The sequence below is a fragment of the Pyxicephalus adspersus genome, unplaced genomic scaffold (genome assembly GCF_032062135.1).
Source record: "Pyxicephalus adspersus unplaced genomic scaffold, UCB_Pads_2.0 Sca125, whole genome shotgun sequence".
In the NCBI taxonomy this organism is placed as follows: domain Eukaryota; kingdom Metazoa; phylum Chordata; class Amphibia; order Anura; family Pyxicephalidae; genus Pyxicephalus; species Pyxicephalus adspersus.
The window spans coordinates 1,770-26,000 of record NW_027317132.1 but is presented as its reverse complement, the minus strand read 5'-3'; the positions used below and the strand labels follow the sequence as shown (position 1 = coordinate 26,000).

Sequence of the window (24,231 nt, the reverse complement as noted above, 5' to 3'; positions counted from 1 at the left end):
TCATAAAGTGAAAGATTTACCATAGGAAATGCATATAAATAGCAAGAGTTTGTTTGTTTGCATTTGTTTTGAATAATACATACCTCTTCTAGAAGAATAGCAGTTTCTTCCTCATTCTTCAAATCAGAAAATGCTGGATTTTCTTTATAGGCTCTCATCATTTTCTCCAGACCTGAAACAACATATATTTTGGTGTCTGAGGTTGTTTTTGGATATTTGTTATAGTAGTAAATTAAACATAACTTTTCCTTATACTATACAATCTAATGTGCACACTTCTGTCCTATATAACCATGTGAAGGAGCAGCAGTAAAACTACCAGTTTCCCGTGATGAAATTCTATAAAACTATTAAAAGATATGGCCTAGGGTGTCAGGTTTGTTGTGTGGAGGAAGCTGGCATACAACAAATCACACTATTGCTTGATTTATTGAAGCTCTCCAAAGCTGGTGAGAATAAACTTTCATTAGTGAAGCTGGGTGATTCAGCAACCCTGGAATGGATTTCCTAAAACTCATTATCTGTTAGCGATTGTTTTCAATCCTGGACCAGATCCATGCCAGCTTCACTGATGAAAGTGTATCCTCTCCAGTTTTGGAGAGGTTTAATAAATCAGGCCCATTGTGTTGATATATTAGCAGAGCAGAGGCTGTTCATAAACTATGCCCATGCAAGGCATAGTTTACTTACCTTAGTAAATGAGCTGAATAGCTGCTGACTATAATTATCCAATAACATTGTTTTTTTAGATGTTCTTGCATATGACTGGATATTGTCTGCAGATAGACTTATAACCTCATTCACTAAGCTAAGTGAATTATCCCTTGCAAGGTGACAATTCACCTTGGCAAGAGACTAGCCTAAATTTCTTTAGTAAATCATTCCCATTATGTATTAGTAAAACAATAATGTGTACATTAAATGGTTTAATTCAGCATACCAGAGCATTTAGGCATCAACTCAGCTGGTTTCTCATTGTCAATACTGTTGTTGAGGGAATATATAAAATAGTTATCTTGATGAGAGCTCCAAGCAGCAACATACCCCTAGTGTACAGCATTCGCAGTATTGTTAGGAATGTAGAGGCGAAAGTAACTCCACAGCCAGTGTCTTCCAGAGCGACCACCAATTCTTGACTACCGTGTGGCCTGTGGGCCCAATCTGTTACGATGCATCTAACTTTCCAATTTATGATGGTCTATCCACCCCAACCCAGGTTGAACCCGGACCCAAGCCTTTTTAATGCCATCTTCAAATACAAAAATGCCAGTTAAAGCAACTTTACTGAATTCTTGTGTCAGCAGGATTGAAGTCCAGTACAAAATTTGAATGGTATCCACAAACACAGCAAAAAACTGGTTGTTGCATGTTGTTCATTAGAAAATTCTAACATTTCTCAATTTTTTTCCTGGCATTGGACTGCATCATGCTGCTCTGGGAACAATTCTGTCATCTCAATTTTTTCCTTTTCTTTTTTGCATTAGCAAAACCATTAGCAGGGAAGTATGACTAAATCACCTCACTCCACCAGGAATAGAAACATTCAAAAATTGTCCACTGGATATTCTGCAACACTCTCTCCAAGACCCAGCACTGATCCATTTTTTGCTAACTTTCTTTTCTCCTTCTAAATCACTTTGTTCACTCCCTAGAGGAACTGCCACATGTTTACAAGTAGTAGAGTCTTGACTGCTGTGTAGACACAAGATTAACAGTTCCCCAACTTTTCTAGTATGATTCTACATGTATTTATGTAGACTGTCTTTAAACTTTTCCTCCCCCAGGCCCGGTGTGTGGGTATTATTATTATTATTATTATACTGTGTTTATATAGCACCAGCATATTACACAACGTTTTACAAAGTCCATAGTCATATCACTAGCTGTCCCTTAAAGGGGCTCACCATCTAATGTCCCTACCACATGTCCATTAACACAGTCTACAGTCAATTTTGGGGGGAAGCCAGTTGACCTAACTACATGTTTTTATAATGTGGAAGAAAACCGACGCACTCAGAAGACACCCATGCAAACTCAGGTAGAAGTTTATAAATGTAATTCTTTTAAAATATTATTAACATATAGTAGTAAAATGAAACACCTAAACAAAAACCAAGCAAACACATGGAGAATATACAAAATGCTACATGATAAGTGTCAGTGGTGTGAACTGTGCCAACAATTCCACTTTAAACACACACTGGAGCATCATTCTCACCATCCCTGTCTTTATCAGCCTTATCAATGTCAGTCTGAAGCCGTTCTAGTTTTCCTCTGATGGAAGCTATTCTTCTTTCATGGTCCATGGAAGCAGAGCCATCTTCTTCCTATCAAACAACAGGGGGTGAAATCATACATCCATAAATTCCACAAATTCTTTTATGTTTAAATGAATAGGAGCTTACGTAATAATCCAGGAGCAGAAATTCTGATTTACTGTCTTCAGTAAAAATGGTGGTTTCCTCCATAAATGCCTGGATATCATTCTCAACATCAATGTTCTTAATAGCCTGGTCAATTTGATTTTGACACTGTAAGAGATAGGGAATTAGGAACAATGGAAACACAAATGCCAAGTAGGTACAACTAACAAAATAATTGTAACCCATAATCTGGCTATAGGATGTAAAATCTGATTGGCTACTATACTTAAAGCATCCAACATTTTTTAGACACAAAAGAAAGTGAGGGGAAGTGAAATCAGATGATACAAATATATCTATATCCACATGGCTAAAAATAGGTAATTCTATGGAAAATTAGAACCTCCTGTCCGATTTTGAAGATTTCAGACAGAACAGAAACAGAAAAGTTAAATCTTCTTTTGCACACTGCATTTAAGAGAGGGACAGAGAGATTATTCCACTGTTTCTCCTTTGACTGCCCAGTAAATACTGTAATGGAAGGTTCTTTATGTTCATATTACAACTGTAATATACCAGGTACCATAAAAAATCAAAGATCACTTACCGCACTGAGTGTTTGTCCATAGCTTGAAACATGCTGGTTATATAATGTTAGTATATGAGAGAGGACTTGTATTCTTTCCTTTTCAAGATCTTGGATACTCTGAAATCCAACAGTAAACATAAAATGTGCTTAAAAACAAAACATTCATTAATCATCAAAGCAAGTACGTTAGATAAATGCATATACAGTATGTGATTAAGGGCATTTTTTTGTGAAATTGTTTTCATTGCAAATTATGAGTTGAAAAAATTTCACAATTTGCGTATGAGAAAATAACACAAGTACAAAAGGTAAACACATGCAAAACCTGTTCAAATATAGTTGAAAAAAACAATTTATAAAGCTGCCCTTGGAGAAAAAAACCCACAATATTTCTTCTGTTTTCTATTTAGAATATGTTATTACTATTTTTCCCCTTTACTTCCTGGTAATTTTATTGACAAAAAATATGTTCAGTAACTTTGCAATTACTTATGTTCTCTAAATTTGATTTATAAGTTAAGGTGCAAAAAAAAAGAAAAACATTTCCACATTTCCATCTGACCCTCCCCAAAGCAACATTTCAGGCAGACATTTCTTAGTTCCTTCTCCAACATTATGCCCTCCAACAAGGATTCCCAAAACTGCAAGCTTTTCTGTTCTATCCATGTAGCCCCATTTGCATAAGTACATTACGCCTTTGTTTTCCATCAGTACGCTCCATTGTGAGTATATATCTGTGCATACACTTTCATGGTGATCACACCTGCAGTCTCTTCCACAATGAAATCTAAGTAAAACAATATTAACCCACATTCACTCTATGCAGGGGAGGGTTTTATTTCCTTTTTTTTCATATTAGGCTGATATTGGGTTTATTCCTTTTTGGCTCCATTTTCCAGCATATGCTTACTCCTGTATGGGTGGTTTTTCCCTGGGTACATCAATTTGGATGTACTGCTGGTGGTTCTAGATGTCCGAGTGGAGTGAACGGTGTGATAGAAGCTTGAAATGTTTATTCCAGGACCTTCATATGCACAATGATTATAACATTTCTGTCTTAGTGGAAGTAAATGACAGTGATCCAGCAGGGGAAGATAAAGTGTTGTCTTCTCGTATGGAGTATTTTAGTTGTGGTATGTGGGTGAGCTGCAGGCAGCCGTCCAAAAGGGGCTATATCCATACGAGAAGAGAACACTTTTTTTTCCCTGCTGGATCACTGTCATTTATTTCCACTAAGTACGTCCAAATTGATATCGGTCTCACTATCAAATCACTTACAAGTAGCAATTCGGTATCATAAGGCTCCTAATGCGGTAAAAAGCCCCAGCAATAATACTAAGTCTCCCCTTACCCCTGAGGAAGCCCGGTTCGGGCAAAACGCGTCGGGTAGGACACCTTACTGCCATTGCTAACCTAGTATGATACTAAACTTTATTGCTATTTTTTGCGAGACTAGTGGTAGATATTGGCCTAGGATTCATAGCTCTTAATCTTTTGGATCTTTTGGAACAAAAAAGTTTTGTGTTTTTAAATTTAACTCTGGTTGCCCTTCAAAAGCCTGGCTTTCCCTTTTCAGGACTTGCAATCCAAAACTACAGGGTTAGCAGCTCCCAGGTGAATGGCAAACTGCTGCTATAACTCCAGGAGTGGAAATCACATCGCAGATCAATGCATATGCATGCATTGCCTTTGCATTTGTGGTTCTTCCTACAGAGGAAGAAAAGTAACTACAATTCCACAAGAAAAAGGTCGCTTCCAGGAACCATCCTGCAAACCCCCACTGCAATACAAACGCAACCATGTACAAACACTTGCACAAAGTGTTTCCCAAACACTTTCATATAGTTAAATGGGAGCAGTTGGAAGCATGGTTGGTATGGAGGATGTGTTGCAACGCTGCACATTACTGCAGGTCTGAAGTAGGCCAAATTCATTTTTTTTCAGCGCAATAGCATCTGTTTATTCCTCATCCACATAACACTAATTATTTATAGAGAATATAGAGGACAAATAGAGCATAAATCCCTCTTTTTTTTGTTTTTCTGAAATGTTGACAATGTGGATCCTATTCTATATTTAGCTGATAAATTGTCCTAAGAATATTATAGTTTGATTATTATGATTAGATTTCATTATTATTAAGGTATTGAATTGCAGTAAGGAACAGATTAGGTGAATGATCAATGCTTACTTGATAACAGCTCTCTAAAACACTTTCCCACTTCATCCTCACTGATTGTCCATTAATGTTCTCTTGATAATAGTCGTCATCTGTTTTGGTCAGGACTTCTGTTGACTTCTTCAGTTTATTGAGAAGCTAAAACATTGAAATTAAGAACAACATATAAACAAAAAAACATCACATAAAGTCTACAGCTTTTATATATAAAAAAAATAATAAAGTCAATGTACCATACTTTAGTCATAACCTGATATTTGGTGGTTACATCAGATGTGCAGTAGTATTTTAAGGGTATACAGCAGAGATGAGTACAGTTAAGTTATATCAGTTGTGTTAAGCAATACATACCAAATATATGCCACTGGAAATAATATTTGTTAATAATTTCCACTGGAAAAAAACTGTACAGTGCTGTTCAGTTCTAAGTAGAGAGGACAGGGATAGGGGAAGGGTTGACAAGCATGAGGCACCCATCAATGTCCTCCTCCATTTAATGATGCACCAAGGCAGTTCATTAAATAACTACAGAAGACCACTGTACACATGATTTTTCAGGAGATGATCATGATTGGTTGTCTTAGACCAGGGGTCGGCAAACTTTTTGGATTACTAGGCCATTTCAGAAGGTCAAGAAGGCACACTAGACCAGAAGAAACAAGGTGTCCAAGGAAAGTTTTTTTCCAACTGTGACTGCAAGCGAGCAGCCTCAGTCTTCCGCTGATCCGCGGTGTAGTCTCTGTACGTTTGTGCCTGCTTGGCATCGAAATGCCCCTTAAGATTCGACCGCTTGAAAGTGCTGTTGGTGTCATTGCACATTAAACACACGGCTTTGTTGCCGTGTTGGGCGAAGAATAATTCGACAGTCCATTCGGTGTTGAAGACACAACGTTCGAGGTCAACCTTCCGGACCTACGGAAGCAACTGCGCGTTGCTTCTGCTCTTTAGGCATAGTAATTGGGGTTACTGTGCGGGAACTCGATGATATTGATGATATTGATGATATCGCAGGAAATCGATAACGCGACAATTCAATTAGGCCAGACCCAACAATAAATAACTAGGAGGGCGTTAGGGTGGACTGGAATACTGGCTAGGCCGTATCTGGCCTGAAGGCCAGAGTTTGCCTACCTCTGGTCTTAGATAATTGTTTAGCGTTATTTACATAAACCCTTCTTAGCTACACTCACCTTTTGCCTATCCTTCTCCGATAAAGGCTGTTTGGTGTTTTCATTTTCTACATGATGAAAAAGTACTTCATGTTTCTTAGTATGGTCCATGAGCTTCTTTTTAATCTAAAACATACACAATAGACAATATAAGGGATTTCGCTGTCCCCGCTGGATTATTAATGTGGTTTTTATTAGAGAATACAACTGGAGGGGTTGGAACATCAAAAGTTGAACAGAAACAACAAAAATTTCAGAAATTTCAAAAAATAAAAACTAGTTAATCCAACTGTTGAAGGGTGCAAGACACACAAGGATCCAACACCAAAATCAGGCTTCACATATGACAAGTTTGGGTGAGCTGGGCCTTTAAAGTTGACCTACCAGCTAAATGGCTCTAGTTTTCATCTAGACCTCATCTTATACAGCTGCTTGATCTGCTAGCCAAATGCTCATATTTGGTAATGTTCTTATCTTCCCATTGTCCCTAAAAACAAGCCCATTTGCCAGATTTAATACAGCTCTGAAAGACTGAAGAAGATAGGCTATCATGGGTGAATCTGGGTGATCCAGCAAACATGGAAAAGATTTAATAAAAAACATTTGCTATTAGCTTTGCTGGTAAATGTTTTCAGTCTTGAAACAAATCTTTTCCAAGTTTGCCAAATCATTCCGGTTCTCCCATAAAGTAGCTATCTTCTCCAGTCTTGGAAAGTTTTAATAAATCAGACACAATGGACTAGTCTAAGCCCCCCTTCTAAGCCTAATAAGACATAGGAGGTATGTGGAATAACAAAATATTTCATTGAGATTCAACAGTCCTGCCAAAAAACAGTATGTGAATCAAGTTAAATTTTACTGCAATAAACAGAAAGACAGTCTGATCTTAGAATAAAGTGGAACTATAATTACCTATCCTCCAGCAATGCAATGTCTGCGTATTCCCTAATATTCCCATAATATTGCCAACATCTTCACTCTTCTTCTGGATTGTGGACATCTTGATTGGCTACTACATTAGAAATGAACCCCTGCATATTCGTCTAGACATATTTTGGGATTGTGGGGGTGATTGGTGAGGAACAGGTGGAGTCCTTTTTTTGCAGGCGACACAGTGAGGGTAATTTAATAATGGGTGTTCCATTACTAAGACCAATAATCACCTTGTCAAGCTATAATTCACTTAGCTTAGTGAATTTCCAGAACCACTGGACATTTTATTTATTACGATTTGACAGCTGACAGTACATGTTTTTTGGGTGTTTTTTTTTTAAATTTCCCATCCCCTTCATTATATAAATCATGGAATACCTTGATCTGTTGTTTCCAGTTGTTTAGAACAGCATTTGCCATCTTGTCAACTTCATTATCTAGCTTGGAGGGGAAGAATGGATTCATTAGCACAGCCATTTATGTTTCATAAATCTCTAAAATTTTTTACTGTCCTGTAATCAGGACCGAAATTAAAATCTGCATTTAAAAATCTATACCATACAATATTCTTCAGGAATAAACTAGTACACAGGGGGCTTTATAAGACCCAGAGCCATGTGCACTCACAAGGATAATTCTATCTGCAATAATCTTCTGCTGATCTGCTTGTGAAGTTGAAATGCTGTACATAACTATATTATGAGTATTCACATGTTCTTAGTTCTGTCCATTACTATACATGCACACAGATGTATATATCATCAATTTAAAGTGGAACTAAACTTGGTGGGTGTTGAGCTTCTGCCATTATGGCGCAGTCTGGCTCTGCATTAATAAGATCCAAGACCAGTCATCACTGCATTCTCGGAAGGTGCCATCTTTGCCCCTGGCTCCACGGTCAACGCTGGTGATTCTCTTTGGCTATTGGAGGACCACTGATGATGTAACTCCTGTGCATGCAAGGTCTCTTTTGTCAAAAAAATAAAGCCCTGGCTCCTGTCGGTTTTAGCTAACTATGGCGCAGGCACTGGATAGTGTAGCGCTTGATTCTGGTAGTGCCATATACAGAGGCATCTGTTTGATACAATGGGCCTAATTTATGAAAGCTCTCTAAGGCCGGGGAGGATACACTGTCATCAGTGAACCTGGGTGATCCACTAAACCTGGAATGGATCTGATCTAGGATTAAAAACATTTGCTACCAAATAGCAAATTACATTTAAGAAATCAATTTCAGGTTTGCTGGATCCCTCAGGTTCACCGATGAAAGTGTAATGTCTCCAGACTTTTTAGATTTTTTTTTTTTAAATCAGGCCGAATGTAACTCCCCATGTGCAGTCACATCATTAGCAGCCATTCAATAGCCAAAGAGGTTTATTGTGCTCTAGAAGTCAGCCATGCAGTCCTGGACCTACCATCACTGCTGGACAGCTGCACACAGGTAGGAAACATGGCAGCTCCCAATGCTGATTTTCTTAGAAAATGCTAGTTACCTGGTTGGTATGCTGACCCAATATCAATAATACTTTCAGGATACTTTTTCCAGGTGAGTCATTCAGAATGCATGGATTATATTGGATGAGCATGACAACCAGGCAATTAACATTTCCAGGAGAACGTCATTAGAAGCTGACTCCATTCTTCTTCCTTTCAGCACAGCAAACAATTGTGACTGTGAATCTCTAGAAAAATTCATGCTATCAGTAAAGATGTCACCAAACACATTTACCAAAGTGTGCGGAAAAAAAGGCAGAAAGACTGGGATGAAAAACAACGTCTTTAGTGCTTGTCACAACATTTCCAAACAAATACACAATTCAAGGCTGTAAATATAACACAATTTCTTACCTTCTTTCTTCTCTTGTCATGTTCTTCTAAGATTTGATTTGTTGGTTTTATGGCATCTTGTTGTATTGCTGTGCCAAGTTTTCTAAAAACAAAGAGTACAATTTCTACTAGATATGGTCATACTGAGATTTTAAAGCTGAACTTAAACAGTTGTATATACACATGAAATAGATAAAAGGTAGTTGTTTTATTTGCATACTATCAATGGCAGCCAACAGTAGGCCCCTGTGCACAACCCACCAACACAGAACTGACTTCTGTTCTGAGGAGGGTCCAGGGCCCTCATGCAGTGGCATACTTGGCACCTCCCTATATCCATCCTTGCACACTCACAGCCCATCTGATTGTTCTTTGCTGCACTTTACCCCCTTTACAGGTCCCCTTATCTCCCAGTCTGTGAATGGACAGTGCAAAGAGAAGCAGCAGACTGATGAGCTCATATCAATTACTTCTTTCCTTCTACAAGCATACTCATTGCGCCGAAGCACAAAATTATTTCGTCTTGTGCTGTTTCTACTTTCCCTAGTCTGTTATCTACTGGAAGAGGCTGATACCAGGTCACAATCAGGTATCTATGCTGCTTGCATGAAAATATAAAGATGCTGATGTATTACTAGGAAACTGCATTGATTTGTATCTTTTATATTTGTCCAGAGTTTTGCTTTAAATCACACAGCTGCTCACAGCTAAAATTAGAATGGCAATATGCAAATTTCTTGTATAGCCTATTCATACAAATTGCATCATTGTGTGGTTTTTGTTAGTACATTGGCTTCTTTATATTGGTCCACATAAAAGTAATATTCCAGTAATGATTGAATGTGCTATATAGCTCTAAAGAGTAATTTGTAGTAAACATGTCGACCACATTGGATATATAATGTATTCATATTGGGTATAATGTTATTATGATGTATACATAATTTTTGTGCAGATATGATTTATATGTCTCGTGTTTTGATTGCTTGAGATAAACCATTTCTGATACTACTTACTTGTGTACTTCAGCTGTTGCTTTCATCTCTTCAGCTGCACAGGCCCAGGCAGTGTTAATACAACTAAATGAGATAAATATAAAAATTTGTAAAAATTTGCCTCTCATCCCTATTCTTCGATTCTCAACATTTATTGGTATCAGCTTTCTAGGCCTTGCTTAGCCCCCGGGACCACAAAACAGTCAGCCTGAAAGACCATAAGCCTAGATAGCCGGAGTCTTCAGTACAATTCTAACTCATTTCAAACCCCTCAGGAATCATGATATGAAAAGCGTGGTTATAAGGTCAACTTAAGTTCCCTGGAAATAGTTCTAGTATTTGAAATGTTAAGTTAACATAAAACAAGGTATTTTTTTTCTTCTATGAGAGGGTACTACAGACCAAGAAACTGATACCAAGTCAGAATCATGAACATTCATTGCTTGCATTTAAATACATGGAAGAATGCATTATTGAATACAAAACTGCATAATGTGTTGTACATCTCCAAGCAGTGCAGTTTTAGCTACAATTATTTGTATGTACAACTTTATTAGAAATTTGTTCTGTGTTTTCTTTAAACATCTTAATGTTTCATGGAACTAATAGAGAGAAGTAGCCTGATTCTATAAAAAAGCTTAATAGCTCTTCATACTAAGATTAAGATGATAATATCATATGGCAATGAGTGCACAGCAACATCACTTGAGTACAGTTCATGGTTCAGTGTACGTAGGTGACACATAATCACACTTGTGACCTGGGTTGTTCTTCTGACCATGAGAATTACCATGTATATCTCTTGAGTGTCTACTATTGTTTTTACTATTTATTTCCCCTTTATGCTGCCCCAACCTTTTACCTGGTTGTATTTTTTCTCTAGGTTCATTTGAATGGGCAGTTTTCTCCCCCCTTTTCTGACCTACTCTTTTACCTGGTTCCTGTTCTTTTTTCTCTTCTTTTGTATGACCTAACTTTTTGCCCTGGTTAGCAGATTTGGCATCTCTTCTTTCTCTCACTGCAGTGTCTACTTCTTCTTGTTGGCTGTTTTCTGCAGCCTTCTCATCATGTTTTTCTTCTCCCCTTTCCTCTGCTATCTTACGACCTTGTTCTCCATGTCTGGCCTGCCTCTTCTCCTCTGCTATTTTACCACCTTGTTCTCCATGTTTGGCTTGTCTCTTTTCCTCTGCCATCTTATGACCTTTTTCACCCTGATTATCCTGTTTTTTGTGCTTTGCTATTTTTAGACCCTTTTCACCATGATTTTCTTCTCCCTTTTTCTCTGCTTTATTTCGACCTCTTTCTCCAGGATTTTCTTGCTCTACCTTTTCATTTTCTGAATTAGACTCATTTATACTCCTAGCAATCCTTCCATTGTTTTTTCCCCCAGGGTGGTTTCCTTTCTTCCCCCCTTGTTTGTGACCTGGGCTGCTCCTATGTCGATTAGAATTGCCGTGTATATCTCTTGGGTGCCTTTCATTGTTTTTATACTCTCCTTCACGCTGACCCTTCCTTTCACCTGGTTTTCCCTCTCCTGTATTGTTATTTGAATGGGCTGTTCTTGATCTTTCATTCTGACCTACCCTTTCCCCTGGCTTTTCTTTGTTTTTCCCACCCAGCTTCTGACCTACCCTTTCACCTCCTTCCTGATCTTTTCCCTTTCTTTTTTTATAGTATAACTTTTTCCCTTGATTATCAGATGTGACTTGTCTTTTCTCCCTAACTACGTTGTCAGCTTGCTCATTATCAAGTCTAGCGTGTCCCTTTTCTTCTGCTGTCTTATGACCTTTCTCACTATGATTTTGACTTCTCTTCTCCTCTGCTATCCTATGACCCTTCTCACCATGATTTTTGTTTCTTTTCTCTACTGCACTCATTTGACCTTTTCCACCAGGCTTTCCTTGTCTCTTTTGTTCTGCTTTCTTTCCTCCTTTTTCAACATTGTTTTGTGCCTCACTAACATCTCTCTTTCCTCTAGCTTTACCTTGTTTGCCCCTAACTTCTTCACTGCTCTGTTCTTGTTCTTCACTGCTCTGTTTATTCTCTTGACTGCTTTGGCTATTTTCTTCACTGCTTTGTTCATTCTTGTCACTTCTCTGGCTATCTTCTTCACTGCTTTGTTTATCCTTTTCATTACTCTGGCTATCTTCTTCACTGCTTTGTTTATCCTTTTCATTACTCTGGCTATCATTTATAAATAGAATCCAATATGTTTGATAAAGTGAATTTTTATCAGCATCACCTCCGTGTTCTCTCATTGATCCACGCTGGTTTTTAGAAGATCTTTTGGTTAAACCTCTTGGTGGTTTGCTGGGGAAATCCATTTCATCAGATTCCATGGCATAGTTTCTTGTTGAGGAGTTACTATAGCCACTACTCCTGCTTGATATCCTCCTAGTGGAAGTACGCCTTAGCTTGCTGGAATTTATAGACCGAGACACCTGCACAGAGCAGTGCTGACATCCCTGTAAGAAAAGAAGAGAAAAACATACTCTAAATTATATTAATCAGTGGCAGAGGGTATGAAAATTACAGCCAGTGTATCCACAATATCTTATATGACCCAGCTGAAGACTTATATACAAAAGAGAATATTGTCTTCACTGTAGCAACATCTTCTATACAATAATCTGAAGTACAATAAATCAATTCTGTTTTTTTGTAGCAAGCATTTTGTAATTAGGTCTATTTTTTAACTAACCCAATCAGTGGGGAGGCGAAAAAAAAGCCTTATTCACTAAGGTAGGGGAAGAACAATCTGCAAAGTACTGTATCCCAAAGCTGATTTTCAGCCATCCGATTAACGTAAACTGAATAATGATACCATGGATTATAGGAAATTGCCACTTCTTTTTCTGCTGCTTTATTGAGTAATGCCACTTAGAATGCCTATAAAAATCCTAAAATATATCTGCACCTTTGGTATAGTAGTCCTTTAAATAAACATCCCTGAAAGCACTCCATCTTTTTTTCCCCTTTTACCAGAAATCTTTGCAGTGCCATTAATTCCTGGGGCCTATTATTTTTAGTTCTATCATTTTTCATGCACTCCGATATAATTTGAATTTACCTTTTCTTTCCACTTCACCATACGTTCACTGCATAGGTGTGTTGGAGGAGACTGCTGCTGCAACTCCGCTAGAGTCAAGGACAGTTTGAAGTAATTTGCTTCAAGAAGATTTATTTTTAGACTGGTCTGAAAAACAATTAACATAATTATTTTAGAATAATAAAATAAGTTGCTTCCAAATACAACATTTATACAATAAATAGATGCCCTTCTGCACAATAAAGTCCTCAGAAACCCATCCCTCAGCACAATGCAAGGCACTTGATAGAAAATAAATACATTGACTTGCAGGACACTAAAGAAAAATGAGACAAGTTCTATTTTTGGTCCATGGATGCAATGCAGTAAACTTTTAAGTATGCATGAAAATGTGTTCTGAGACTAAAGGGGCCTTAAAACAAAATACAATAAATGCATCATTATTTAGTCTATGGAGGGATCATAACAAAATGATATTTGTAAATACTGTAAATATCTGGCAAGAAGAAAACAGTAAAAGCTATGTTAAAATATTTTTGTATTTTGAATATTTCATAAAGTGAAAGATTTACCATAGGAAATGCATATAAATAGCAAGAGTTTGTTTGTTTGCATTTGTTTTGAATAATACATACCTCTTCTAGAAGAATAGCAGTTTCTTCCTCATTCTTCAAATCAGAAAATGCTGGATTTTCTTTATAGGCTCTCATCATTTTCTCCAGACCTGAAACAACATATATTTTGGTGTCTGAGGTTGTTTTTGGATATTTGTTATAGTAGTAAATTAAACATAACTTTTCCTTATACTATACAATCTAATGTGCACACTTCTGTCCTATATAACCATGTGAAGGAGCAGCAGTAAAACTACCAGTTTCCCGTGATGAAATTCTATAAAACTATTAAAAGATATGGCCTAGGGTGTCAGGTTTGTTGTGTGGAGGAAGCTGGCATACAACAAATCACACTATTGCTTGATTTATTGAAGCTCTCCAAAGCTGGTGAGAATAAACTTTCATTAGTGAAGCTGGGTGATTCAGCAACCCTGGAATGGATTTCCTAAAAATCATTATCTGTTAGCGATTGTTTTCAATCCTGGACCAGATCCATGCCAGGTTTGCTGGATCACCCAGCTTCACTGATGAAAGTGTATCCTCTCCAGTTTTGGAGAGGTTTAATAAATCAGGCCCATTGTGTTGATATATTAGCAGAGCAGAGGCTGTTCATAAACTATGCCCATGCAAGGCATAGTTTACTTACCTTAGTAAATGAGCTGAATAGCTGCTGACTATAATTATCCAATAACATTGTTTTTTTAGATGTTCTTGCATATGACTGGATATTGTCTGCAGATAGACTTATAACCTCATTCACTAAGCTAAGTGAATTATCCCTTGCAAGGTGACAATTCACCTTGGCAAGAGACTAGCCTAAATTTCTTTAGTAAATCATTCCCATTATGTATTAGTAAAACAATAATGTGTACATTAAATGGTTTAATTCAGCATACCAGAGCATTTAGGCATCAACTCAGCTGGTTTCTCATTGTCAATACTGTTGTTGAGGGAATATATAAAATAGTTATCTTGATGAGAGCTCCAAGCAGCAACATACCCCTAGTGTACAGCATTCGCAGTATTGTTAGGAATTTAGAGGCGAAAGTAACTCCACAGCCAGTGTCTTCCAGAGCGACCACCAATTCTTGACTACCGTGTGGCCTGTGGGCCCAATCTGTTACGATGCATCTAACTTTCCAATTTATGATGGTCTATCCACCCCAACCCAGGTTGAACCCGGACCCAAGCCTTTTTAATGCCATCTTCAAATACAAAAATGCCAGTTAAAGCAACTTTACTGAATTCTTGTGTCAGCAGGATTGAAGTCCAGTACAAAATTTGAATGGTATCCACAAACACAGCAAAAAACTGATTGTTGCATGTTGTTCATTAGAAAATTCTAACATTTCTCAATTTTTTTCCTGGCATTGGACTGCATCATGCTGCTCTAGGAACAATTCTGTCATCTCAATTTTTTCCTTTTCTTTTTTGCATTAGCAAAACCATTAGCAGGGAAGTATGACTAAATCACCTCACTCCACCAGGAATAGAAACATTCAAAAATTGTCCACTGGATATTCTGCAACACTCTCTCCATGACCCAGCACTGATCCATTTTTTGCTAACTTTCTTTTCTCCTTCTAAATCACTTTGTTCACTCCCTAGAGGAACTGCCACATGTTTACAAGTAGTAGAGTCTTGACTGCTGTGTAGACACAAGATTAACAGTTCCCCAACTTTTCTAGTATGATTCTACATGTATTTATGTAGACTGTCTTTAAACTTTTCCTCCCCCAGGCCCGGTGTGTGGGTATTATTATTATTATTATTATACTGTGTTTATATAGCACCAGCATATTACACAACGTTTTACAAAGTCCATAGTCATATCACTAGCTGTCCCTTAAAGGGGCTCACCATCTAATGTCCCTACCACATGTCCATTAACACAGTCTACAGTCAATTTTGGGGGGAAGCCAGTTGACCTAACTACATGTTTTTATAATGTGGAAGAAAACCGACGCACTCAGAAGACACCCATGCAAACTCAGGTAGAAGTTTATAAATGTAATTCTTTTAAAATATTATTAACATATAGTAGTAAAATGAAACACCTAAACAAAAACCAAGCAAACACATGGAGAATATACAAAATGCTACATGATAAGTGTCAGTGGTGTGAACTGTGCCAACAATTCCACTTTAAACACACACTGGAGCATCATTCTCACCATCCCTGTCTTTATCAGCCTTATCAATGTCAGTCTGAAGCCGTTCTAGTTTTCCTCTGATGGAAGCTATTCTTCTTTCATGGTCCATGGAAGCAGAGCCATCTTCTTCCTATCAAACAACAGGGGGTGAAATCATACATCCATAAATTCCACAAATTCTTTTATGTTTAAATGAATAGGAGCTTACGTAATAATCCAGGAGCAGAAATTCTGATTTACTGTCTTCAGTAAAAATGGTGGTTTCCTCCATAAATGCCTGGATATCATTCTCAACATCAATGTTCTTAATAGCCTGGTCAATTTGATTTTGACACTGTAAGAGATAGGGAATTAGGAACAATGGAAACACAAATGCCAAGTAGGTACAACTAACAAAATAATTGTAACCCATAATCTGGCTATAGGATGTAAAATCTGATTGGCTACTATACTTAAAGCATCCAACATTTTTTAGACACAAAAGAAAGTGAGGGGAAGTGAAATCAGATGATACAAATATATCTATATCCACATGGCTAAAAATAGGTAATTCTATGGAAAATTAGAACCTCCTGTCCGATTTTGAAGATTTCAGACAGAACAGAAACAGAAAAGTTAAATCTTCTTTTGCACACTGCATTTAAGAGAGGGACAGAGAGATTATTCCACTGTTTCTCCTTTGACTGCCCAGTAAATACTGTAATGGAAGGTTCTTTATGTTCATATTACAACTGTAATATACCAGGTACCATAAAAAATCAAAGATCACTTACCGCACTGAGTGTTTGTCCATAGCTTGAAACATGCTGGTTATATAATGTTAGTATATGAGAGAGGACTTGTATTCTTTCCTTTTCAAGATCTTGGATACTCTGAAATCCAACAGTAAACATAAAATGTGCTTAAAAACAAAACATTCATTAATCATCAAAGCAAGTACGTTAGATAAATGCATATACAGTATGTGATTAAGGGCATTTTTTTGTGAAATTGTTTTCATTGCAAATTATGAGTTGAAAAAATTTCACAATTTGCGTATGAGAAAATAACACAAGTACAAAAGGTAAACACATGCAAAACCTGTTCAAATATAGTTGAAAAAAACAATTTATAAAGCTGCCCTTGGAGAAAAAAACCCACAATATTTCTTCTGTTTTCTATTTAGAACATGTTATTACTATTTTTCCCCTTTACTTCCTGGTAATTTTATTGACAAAAAATATGTTCAGTAACTTTGCAATTACTTATGTTCTCTAAATTTGATTTATAAGTTAAGGTGCAAAAAAAAAGAAAAACATTTCCACATTTCCATCTGACCCTCCCCAAAGCAACATTTCAGGCAGACATTTCTTAGTTGCTTCTCCAACATTATGCCCTCCAACAAGGATTCCCAAAACTGCAAGCTTTTCTGTTCTATCCATGTAGCCCCATTTGCATAAGTACATTACGCCTTTGTTTTCCATCAGTACGCTCCATTGTGAGTATATATCTGTGCATACACTTTCATGGTGATCACACCTGCAGTCTCTTCCACAATGAAATCTAAGTAAAACAATATTAACCCACATTCACTCTATGCAGGGGAGGGTTTTATTTCCTTTTTTTTCATATTAGGCTGATATTGGGTTTATTCCTTTTTGGCTCCATTTTCCAGCATATGCTTACTCCTGTATGGGTGGTTTTTCCCTGGGTACATCAATTTGGATGTACTGCTGGTGGTTCTAGATGTCCGAGTGGAGTGAACGGTGTGATAGAAGCTTGAAATGTTTATTCCAGGACCTTCATATGCACAATGATTATAACATTTCTGTCTTAGTGGAAGTAAATGACAGTGATCCAGCAGGGGAAGATAAAGTGTTGTCTTCTCGTATGGAGTATTTTAGTTGTGGTATGTGGGTGAGCTGCAGGCAGCCGTCCAAAAGGGGCTATATCCATACGAGAAGAGAACACTTTTTTTTCCCTGCTGGATCACTGTCATTTATTTCCACTAAGTACGTCCAAATTGATATCGGTCTCACTATCAAATCACTTACAAGTAGCAATTCGGTATCATAAGGCTCCTAATGCGGTAAAAAGCCCCAGCAATAATACTAAGTCTCCCCTTACCCCTGAGGAAGCCCGGTTCGGGCAAAACGCGTCGGGTAGGACACCTTACTGCCATTGCTAACCTAGTATGATACTAAACTTTATTGCTATTTTTTGCGAGACTAGTGGTAGATATTGGCCTAGGATTCATAGCTCTTAATCTTTTGGATCTTTTGGAACAAAAAAGTTTTGTGTTTTTAAATTTAACTCTGGTTGCCCTTCAAAAGCCTGGCTTTCCCTTTTCAGGACTTGCAATCCAAAACTACAGGGTTAGCAGCTCCCAGGTGAATGGCAAACTGCTGCTATAACTCCAGGAGTGGAAATCACATCGCAGATCAATGCATATGCATGCATTGCCTTTGCATTTGTGGTTCTTCCTACAGAGGAAGAAAAGTAACTACAATTCCACAAGAAAAAGGTCGCTTCCAGGAACCATCCTGCAAACCCCCACTGCAATACAAACGCAACCATGTACAAACACTTGCACAAAGTGTTTCCCAAACACTTTCATATAGTTAAATGGGAGCAGTTGGAAGCATGGTTGGTATGGAGGATGTGTTGCAACGCTGCACATTACTGCAGGTCTGAAGTAGGCCAAATTCATTTTTTTTCAGCGCAATAGCATCCGTTTATTCCTCATCCACATAACACTAATTATTTATAGAGAATATAGAGGACAAATAGAGGATAAATCCCTCTTTTTTTTGTTTTTCTGAAATGTTGACAATGTGGATCCTATTCTATATTTAGCTGATAAATTGTCCTAAGAATATTATAGTTTGATTATTATGATTAGATTTCATTATTATTAAGGTATTGAATTGCAGTAAGGAACAGATTAGGTGAATGATCAATGCTTACTTGATAACAGCTCTCTAAAACACTTTCCCACTTCATCCTCACTGATTGTCCATTAATGTTCTCTTGATAATAGTCGTCATCTGTTTTGGTCAGGACTTCTGTTGACTTCTTCAGTTTATTGAGAAGCTAAAACATTGAAATTAAGAACAACATATAAACAAAAAAACATCACATAAAGTCTACAGCTTTTATATATAAAAAAAATAATAAAGTCAATGTACCATACTTTAGTCATAACCTGATATTTGGTGGTTACATCAGATGTGCAGTAGTATTTTAAGGGTATACAGCAGAGATGAGTACAGTTAAGTTATATCAGTTGTGTTAAGCAATACATACCAAATATATGCCACTGGAAATAATATTTGTTAATAATTTCCACTGGAAAAAAACTGTACAGTGCTGTTCAGTTCTAAGTAGAGAGGACAGGGATAGGGGAAGGGTTGACAAGCATGAGGCACCCATCAATGTCCTCCTCCATTTAATGATGCACCAAGGCAGTTCATTAAATAACTACAGAAGACCACTGTACACATGATTTTTCAGGAGATGATCATGATTGGTTGTCTTAGACCAGGGGTCGGCAAACTTTTTGGATTACTAGGCCATTTCAGAAGGTCAAGAAGGCACACTAGACCAGAAGAAACAAGGTGTCCAAGGAAAGTTTTTTTCCAACTGTGACTGCAAGCGAGCAGCCTCAGTCTTCCGCTGATCCGCGGTGTAGTCTCTGTACGTTTGTGCCTGCTTGGCATCGAAATGCCCCTTAAGATTCGACCGCTTGAAAGTGCTGTTGGTGTCATTGCACATTAAACACACGGCTTTGTTGCCGTGTTGGGCGAAGAATAATTCGACAGTCCATTCGGTGTTGAAGACACAACGTTCGAGGTCAACCTTCCGGACCTACTGAAGCAACTGCGCGTTGCTTCTGCTCTTTAGGCATAGTAATTGGGGTTACTGTGCGGGAACTCGATGATATTGATGATATTGATGATATCGCAGGAAATCGATAACGCGACAATTCAATTAGGCCAGACCCAACAATAAATAACTAGGAGGGCGTTAGGGTGGACTGGAATACTGGCTAGGCCGTATCTGGCCTGAAGGCCAGAGTTTGCCTACCTCTGGTCTTAGATAATTGTTTAGCGTTATTTACATAAACCCTTCTTAGCTACACTCACCTTTTGCCTATCCTTCTCCGATAAAGGCTGTTTGGTGTTTTCATTTTCTACATGATGAAAAAGTACTTCATGTTTCTTAGTATGGTCCATGAGCTTCTTTTTAATCTAAAACATACACAATAGACAATATAAGGGATTTCGCTGTCCCCGCTGGATTATTAATGTGGTTTTTATTAGAGAATACAACTGGAGGGGTTGGAACATCAAAAGTTGAACAGAAACAACAAAAATTTCAGAAATTTCAAAAAATAAAAACTAGTTAATCCAACTGTTGAAGGGTGCAAGACACACAAGGATCCAACACCAAAATCAGGCTTCACATATGACAAGTTTGGGTGAGCTGGGCCTTTAAAGTTGACCTACCAGCTAAATGGCTCTAGTTTTCATCTAGACCTCATCTTATACAGCTGCTTGATCTGCTAGCCAAATGCTCATATTTGGTAATGTTCTTATCTTCCCATTGTCCCTAAAAACAAGCCCATTTGCCAGATTTAATACAGCTCTGAAAGACTGAAGAAGATAGGCTATGATGGGTGAATCTGGGTGATCCAGCAAACATGGAAAAGATTTAATAAAAAACATTTGCTATTAGCTTTGCTGGTAAATGTTTTCAGTCTTCAAACAAATCTTTTCCAAGTTTGCCGAATCATTCCGGTTCTCCCATAAAGTAGCTATCTTCTCCAGTCTTGGAAAGTTTTAATAAATCAGACACAATGGACTAGTCTAAGCCCCCCTTCTAAGCCTAATAAGACATAGGAGGTATGTGGAATAACAAAATATTTCATTGAGATTCAACAGTCCTGCCAAAAAACAGTATGTGAATCAAGTTAAATTTTACTGCAATAAACAGAAAGACAGTCTGATCTTAGAATAAAGTGGAACTATAATTACCTATCCTCCAGCAATGCAATGTCTGCGTATTCCCTAATATTCCCATAATATTGCCAACATCTTCACTCTTCTTCTGGATTGTGGACATCTTGATTGGCTACTACATTAGAAATGAACCCCTGCATATTCGTCTAGACATATTTTGGGATTGTGGGGGTGATTGGTGAGGAACAGGTGGAGTCCTTTTTTTGCAGGCGACACAGTGAGGGTAATTTAATAATGGGTGTTCCATTACTAAGACCAATAATCACCTTGTCAAGCTATAATTCACTTAGCTTAGTGAATTTCCAGAACCACTGGACATTTTATTTATTACGATTTGACAGCTGACAGTACATGTTTTTTGGGTGTTTTTTTTTTAAATTTCCCATCCCCTTCATTATATAAATCATGGAATACCTTGATCTGTTGTTTCCAGTTGTTTAGAACAGCATTTGCCATCTTGTCAACTTCATTATCTAGCTTGGAGGGGAAGAATGGATTCATTAGCACAGCCATTTATGTTTCATAAATCTCTAAAATTTTTTACTGTCCTCTAATCAGGACCGAAATTAAAATCTGCATTTAAAAATCTATACCATACAAAATTCTTCAGGAATAAACTAGTACACAGGGGGCTTTATAAGACCCAGAGCCATGTGCACTCACAAGGATAATTCTATCTGCAATAATCTTCTGCTGATCTGCTTGTGAAGTTAAAATGCTGTACATAACTATATTATGAGTATTCACATGTTCTTAGTTCTGTCCATTACTATACATGCACACAGATGTATATATCATCAATTTAAAGTGGAACTAAACTTGGTGGGTGTTGAGCTTCTGCCATTATGGCGCAGTCTGGCTCTGCATTAATAAGATCCAAGACCAGTCATCACTGCATTCTCGGAAGGTGCCATCTTTGCCCCTGGCTCCACGGTCAACGCTGGTGATTCTCTTTGGCTATTGGAGGACCACTGATGATGTAACTCCTGTGCATGCAAGGTCTCTTTTGTCAAAAAAATAAAGCCCTGGCTCCTGTCGGTTTTAGCTAACTATGGCGCAGGCACTGGATAGTGTAGCGCTTGATTCTGGTAGTGCCATATACAGAGGCATCTGTTTGATACAATGGGCCTAATTTATGAAAGCTCTCTAAGGCCGGGGAGGATACACTGTCATCAGTGAACCTGGGTGATCCACTAAACCTGGAATGGATCTGATCTAGGATTAAAAACATTTGCTACCAAATAGCAAATTACATTTAAGAAATCAATTTCAGGTTTGCTGGATCCCTCAGGTTCACCGATGAAAGTGTAGTGTCTCCAGACTTTTTAGATTTTTTTTTTTTAAATCAGGCCGAATGTAACTCCCCATGTGCAGTCACATCATTAGCAGCCATTCAATAGCCAAAGAGGTTTATTGTGCTCTAGAAGTCAGCCATGCAGTCCTGGACCTACCATCACTGCTGGACAGCTGCACACAGGTAGGAAACATGGCAGCTCCCAATGCTGATTTTCTTAGAAAATGCTAGTTACCTGGTTGGTATGCTGACCCAATATCAATAATACTTTCAGGATACTTTTTCCAGGTGAGTCATTCAGAATGCATGGATTATATTGGATGAGCATGACAACCAGGCAATTAACATTTCCAGGAGAACGTCATTAGAAGCTGACTCCATTCTTCTTCCTTTCAGCACAGCAAACAATTGTGACTGTGAATCTCTAGAAAAATTCATGCTATCAGTAAAGATGTCACCAAACACATTTACCAAAGTGTGCGGAAAAAAAGGCAGAAAGACTGGGATGAAAAACAACGTCTTTAGTGCTTGTCACAACATTTCCAAACAAATACACAATTCAAGGCTGTAAATATAACACAATTTCTTACCTTCTTTCTTCTCTTGTCATGTTCTTCTAAGATTTGATTTGTTGGTTTTATGGCATCTTGTTGTATTGCTGTGCCAAGTTTTCTAAAAACAAAGAGTACAATTTCTACTAGATATGGTCATACTGAGATTTTAAAGCTGAACTTAAACAGTTGTATATACACATGAAATAGATAAAAGGTAGTTGTTTTATTTGCATACTATCAATGGCAGCCAACAGTAGGCCCCTGTGCACAACCCACCAACACAGAACTGACTTCTGTTCTGAGGAGGGTCCAGGGCCCTCATGCAGTGGCATACTTGGCACCTCCCTATATCCATCCTTGCACACTCACAGCCCATCTGATTGTTCTTTGCTGCACTTTACCCCCTTTACAGGTCCCCTTATCTCCCAGTCTGTGAATGGACAGTGCAAAGAGAAGCAGCAGACTGATGAGCTCATATCAATTACTTCTTTCCTTCTACAAGCATACTCATTGCGCCGAAGCACAAAATTATTTCGTCTTGTGCTGTTTCTACTTTCCCTAGTCTGTTATCTACTGGAAGAGGCTGATACCAGGTCACAATCAGGTATCTATGCTGCTTGCATGAAAATATAAAGATGCTGATGTATTACTAGGAAACTGCATTGATTTGTATCTTTTATATTTGTCCAGAGTTTTGCTTTAAATCACACAGCTGCTCACAGCTAAAATTAGAATGGCAATATGCAAATTTCTTGTATAGCCTATTCATACAAATTGCATCATTGTGTGGTTTTTGTTAGTACATTGGCTTCTTTATATTGGTCCACATAAAAGTAATATTCCAGTAATGATTGAATGTGCTATATAGCTCTAAAGAGTAATTTGTAGTAAACATGTTGACCACATTGGATATATAATGTATTCATATTGGGTATAATGTTATTATGATGTATACATAATTTTTGTGCAGATATGATTTATATGTCTCGTGTTTTGATTGCTTGAGATAAACCATTTCTGATACTACTTACTTGTGTACTTCAGCTGTTGCTTTCATCTCTTCAGCTGCACAGGCCCAGGCAGTGTTAATACAACTAAATGAGATAAATATAAAAATTTGTAAAAATTTGCCTCTCATCCCTATTCTTCGATTCTCAACATTTATTGGTATCAGCTTTCTAGGCCTTGCTTAGCCCCCGGGACCACAAAACAGTCAGCCTGAAAGACCATAAGCCTAGATAGCCGGAGTCTTCAGTACAATTCTAACTCATTTCAAACCCCTCAGGAATCATGATATGAAAAGCGTGGTTATAAGGTCAACTTAAGTTCCCTGGAAATAGTTCTAGTATTTGAAATGTTAAGTTAACATAAAACAAGGTATTTTTTTTCTTCTATGAGAGGGTACTACAGACCAAGAAACTGATACCAAGTCAGAATCATGAACATTCATTGCTTGCATTTAAATACATGGAAGAATGCATTATTGAATACAAAACTGCATAATGTGTTGTA

The 24,231-nt window shown here is 37.7% G+C and overlaps 2 protein-coding genes across 2 annotated transcripts; both read right to left on the bottom strand.

Annotated features, from left to right (window-relative positions):
• Window positions 1-83: 83 nt before the first annotated feature.
• LOC140344881 (nostrin-like) lies at window positions 84-10,232 on the bottom strand (the record flags this gene model as incomplete). The annotated part of the gene is made up of 9 exons (XM_072432076.1): window positions 10,077-10,232; window positions 9,082-9,163; window positions 7,612-7,674; window positions 6,322-6,426; window positions 5,144-5,269; window positions 2,971-3,069; window positions 2,406-2,531; window positions 2,219-2,327; window positions 84-172 (listed from the first exon to the last, which is right to left on the bottom strand). Coding segments are annotated over exons 1-9 (906 nt in total), but the record flags the coding sequence as incomplete, so codon positions are not given.
• A 472-nt stretch (window positions 10,233-10,704) lies between these two features.
• LOC140344880 (uncharacterized) lies at window positions 10,705-23,813 on the bottom strand (the record flags this gene model as incomplete). Its single annotated transcript, XM_072432075.1, is given in 12 exon segments — window positions 10,705-10,709; window positions 10,990-12,520; window positions 13,126-13,251; window positions 13,740-13,828; window positions 15,893-16,001; window positions 16,080-16,205; window positions 16,645-16,743; window positions 18,818-18,943; window positions 19,996-20,100; window positions 21,286-21,348; window positions 22,756-22,837; window positions 23,751-23,813. Coding segments are annotated over 12 exon segments (2,524 nt in total), but the record flags the coding sequence as incomplete, so codon positions are not given.
• Between the last annotated feature and the right edge of the window lie 418 nt (window positions 23,814-24,231).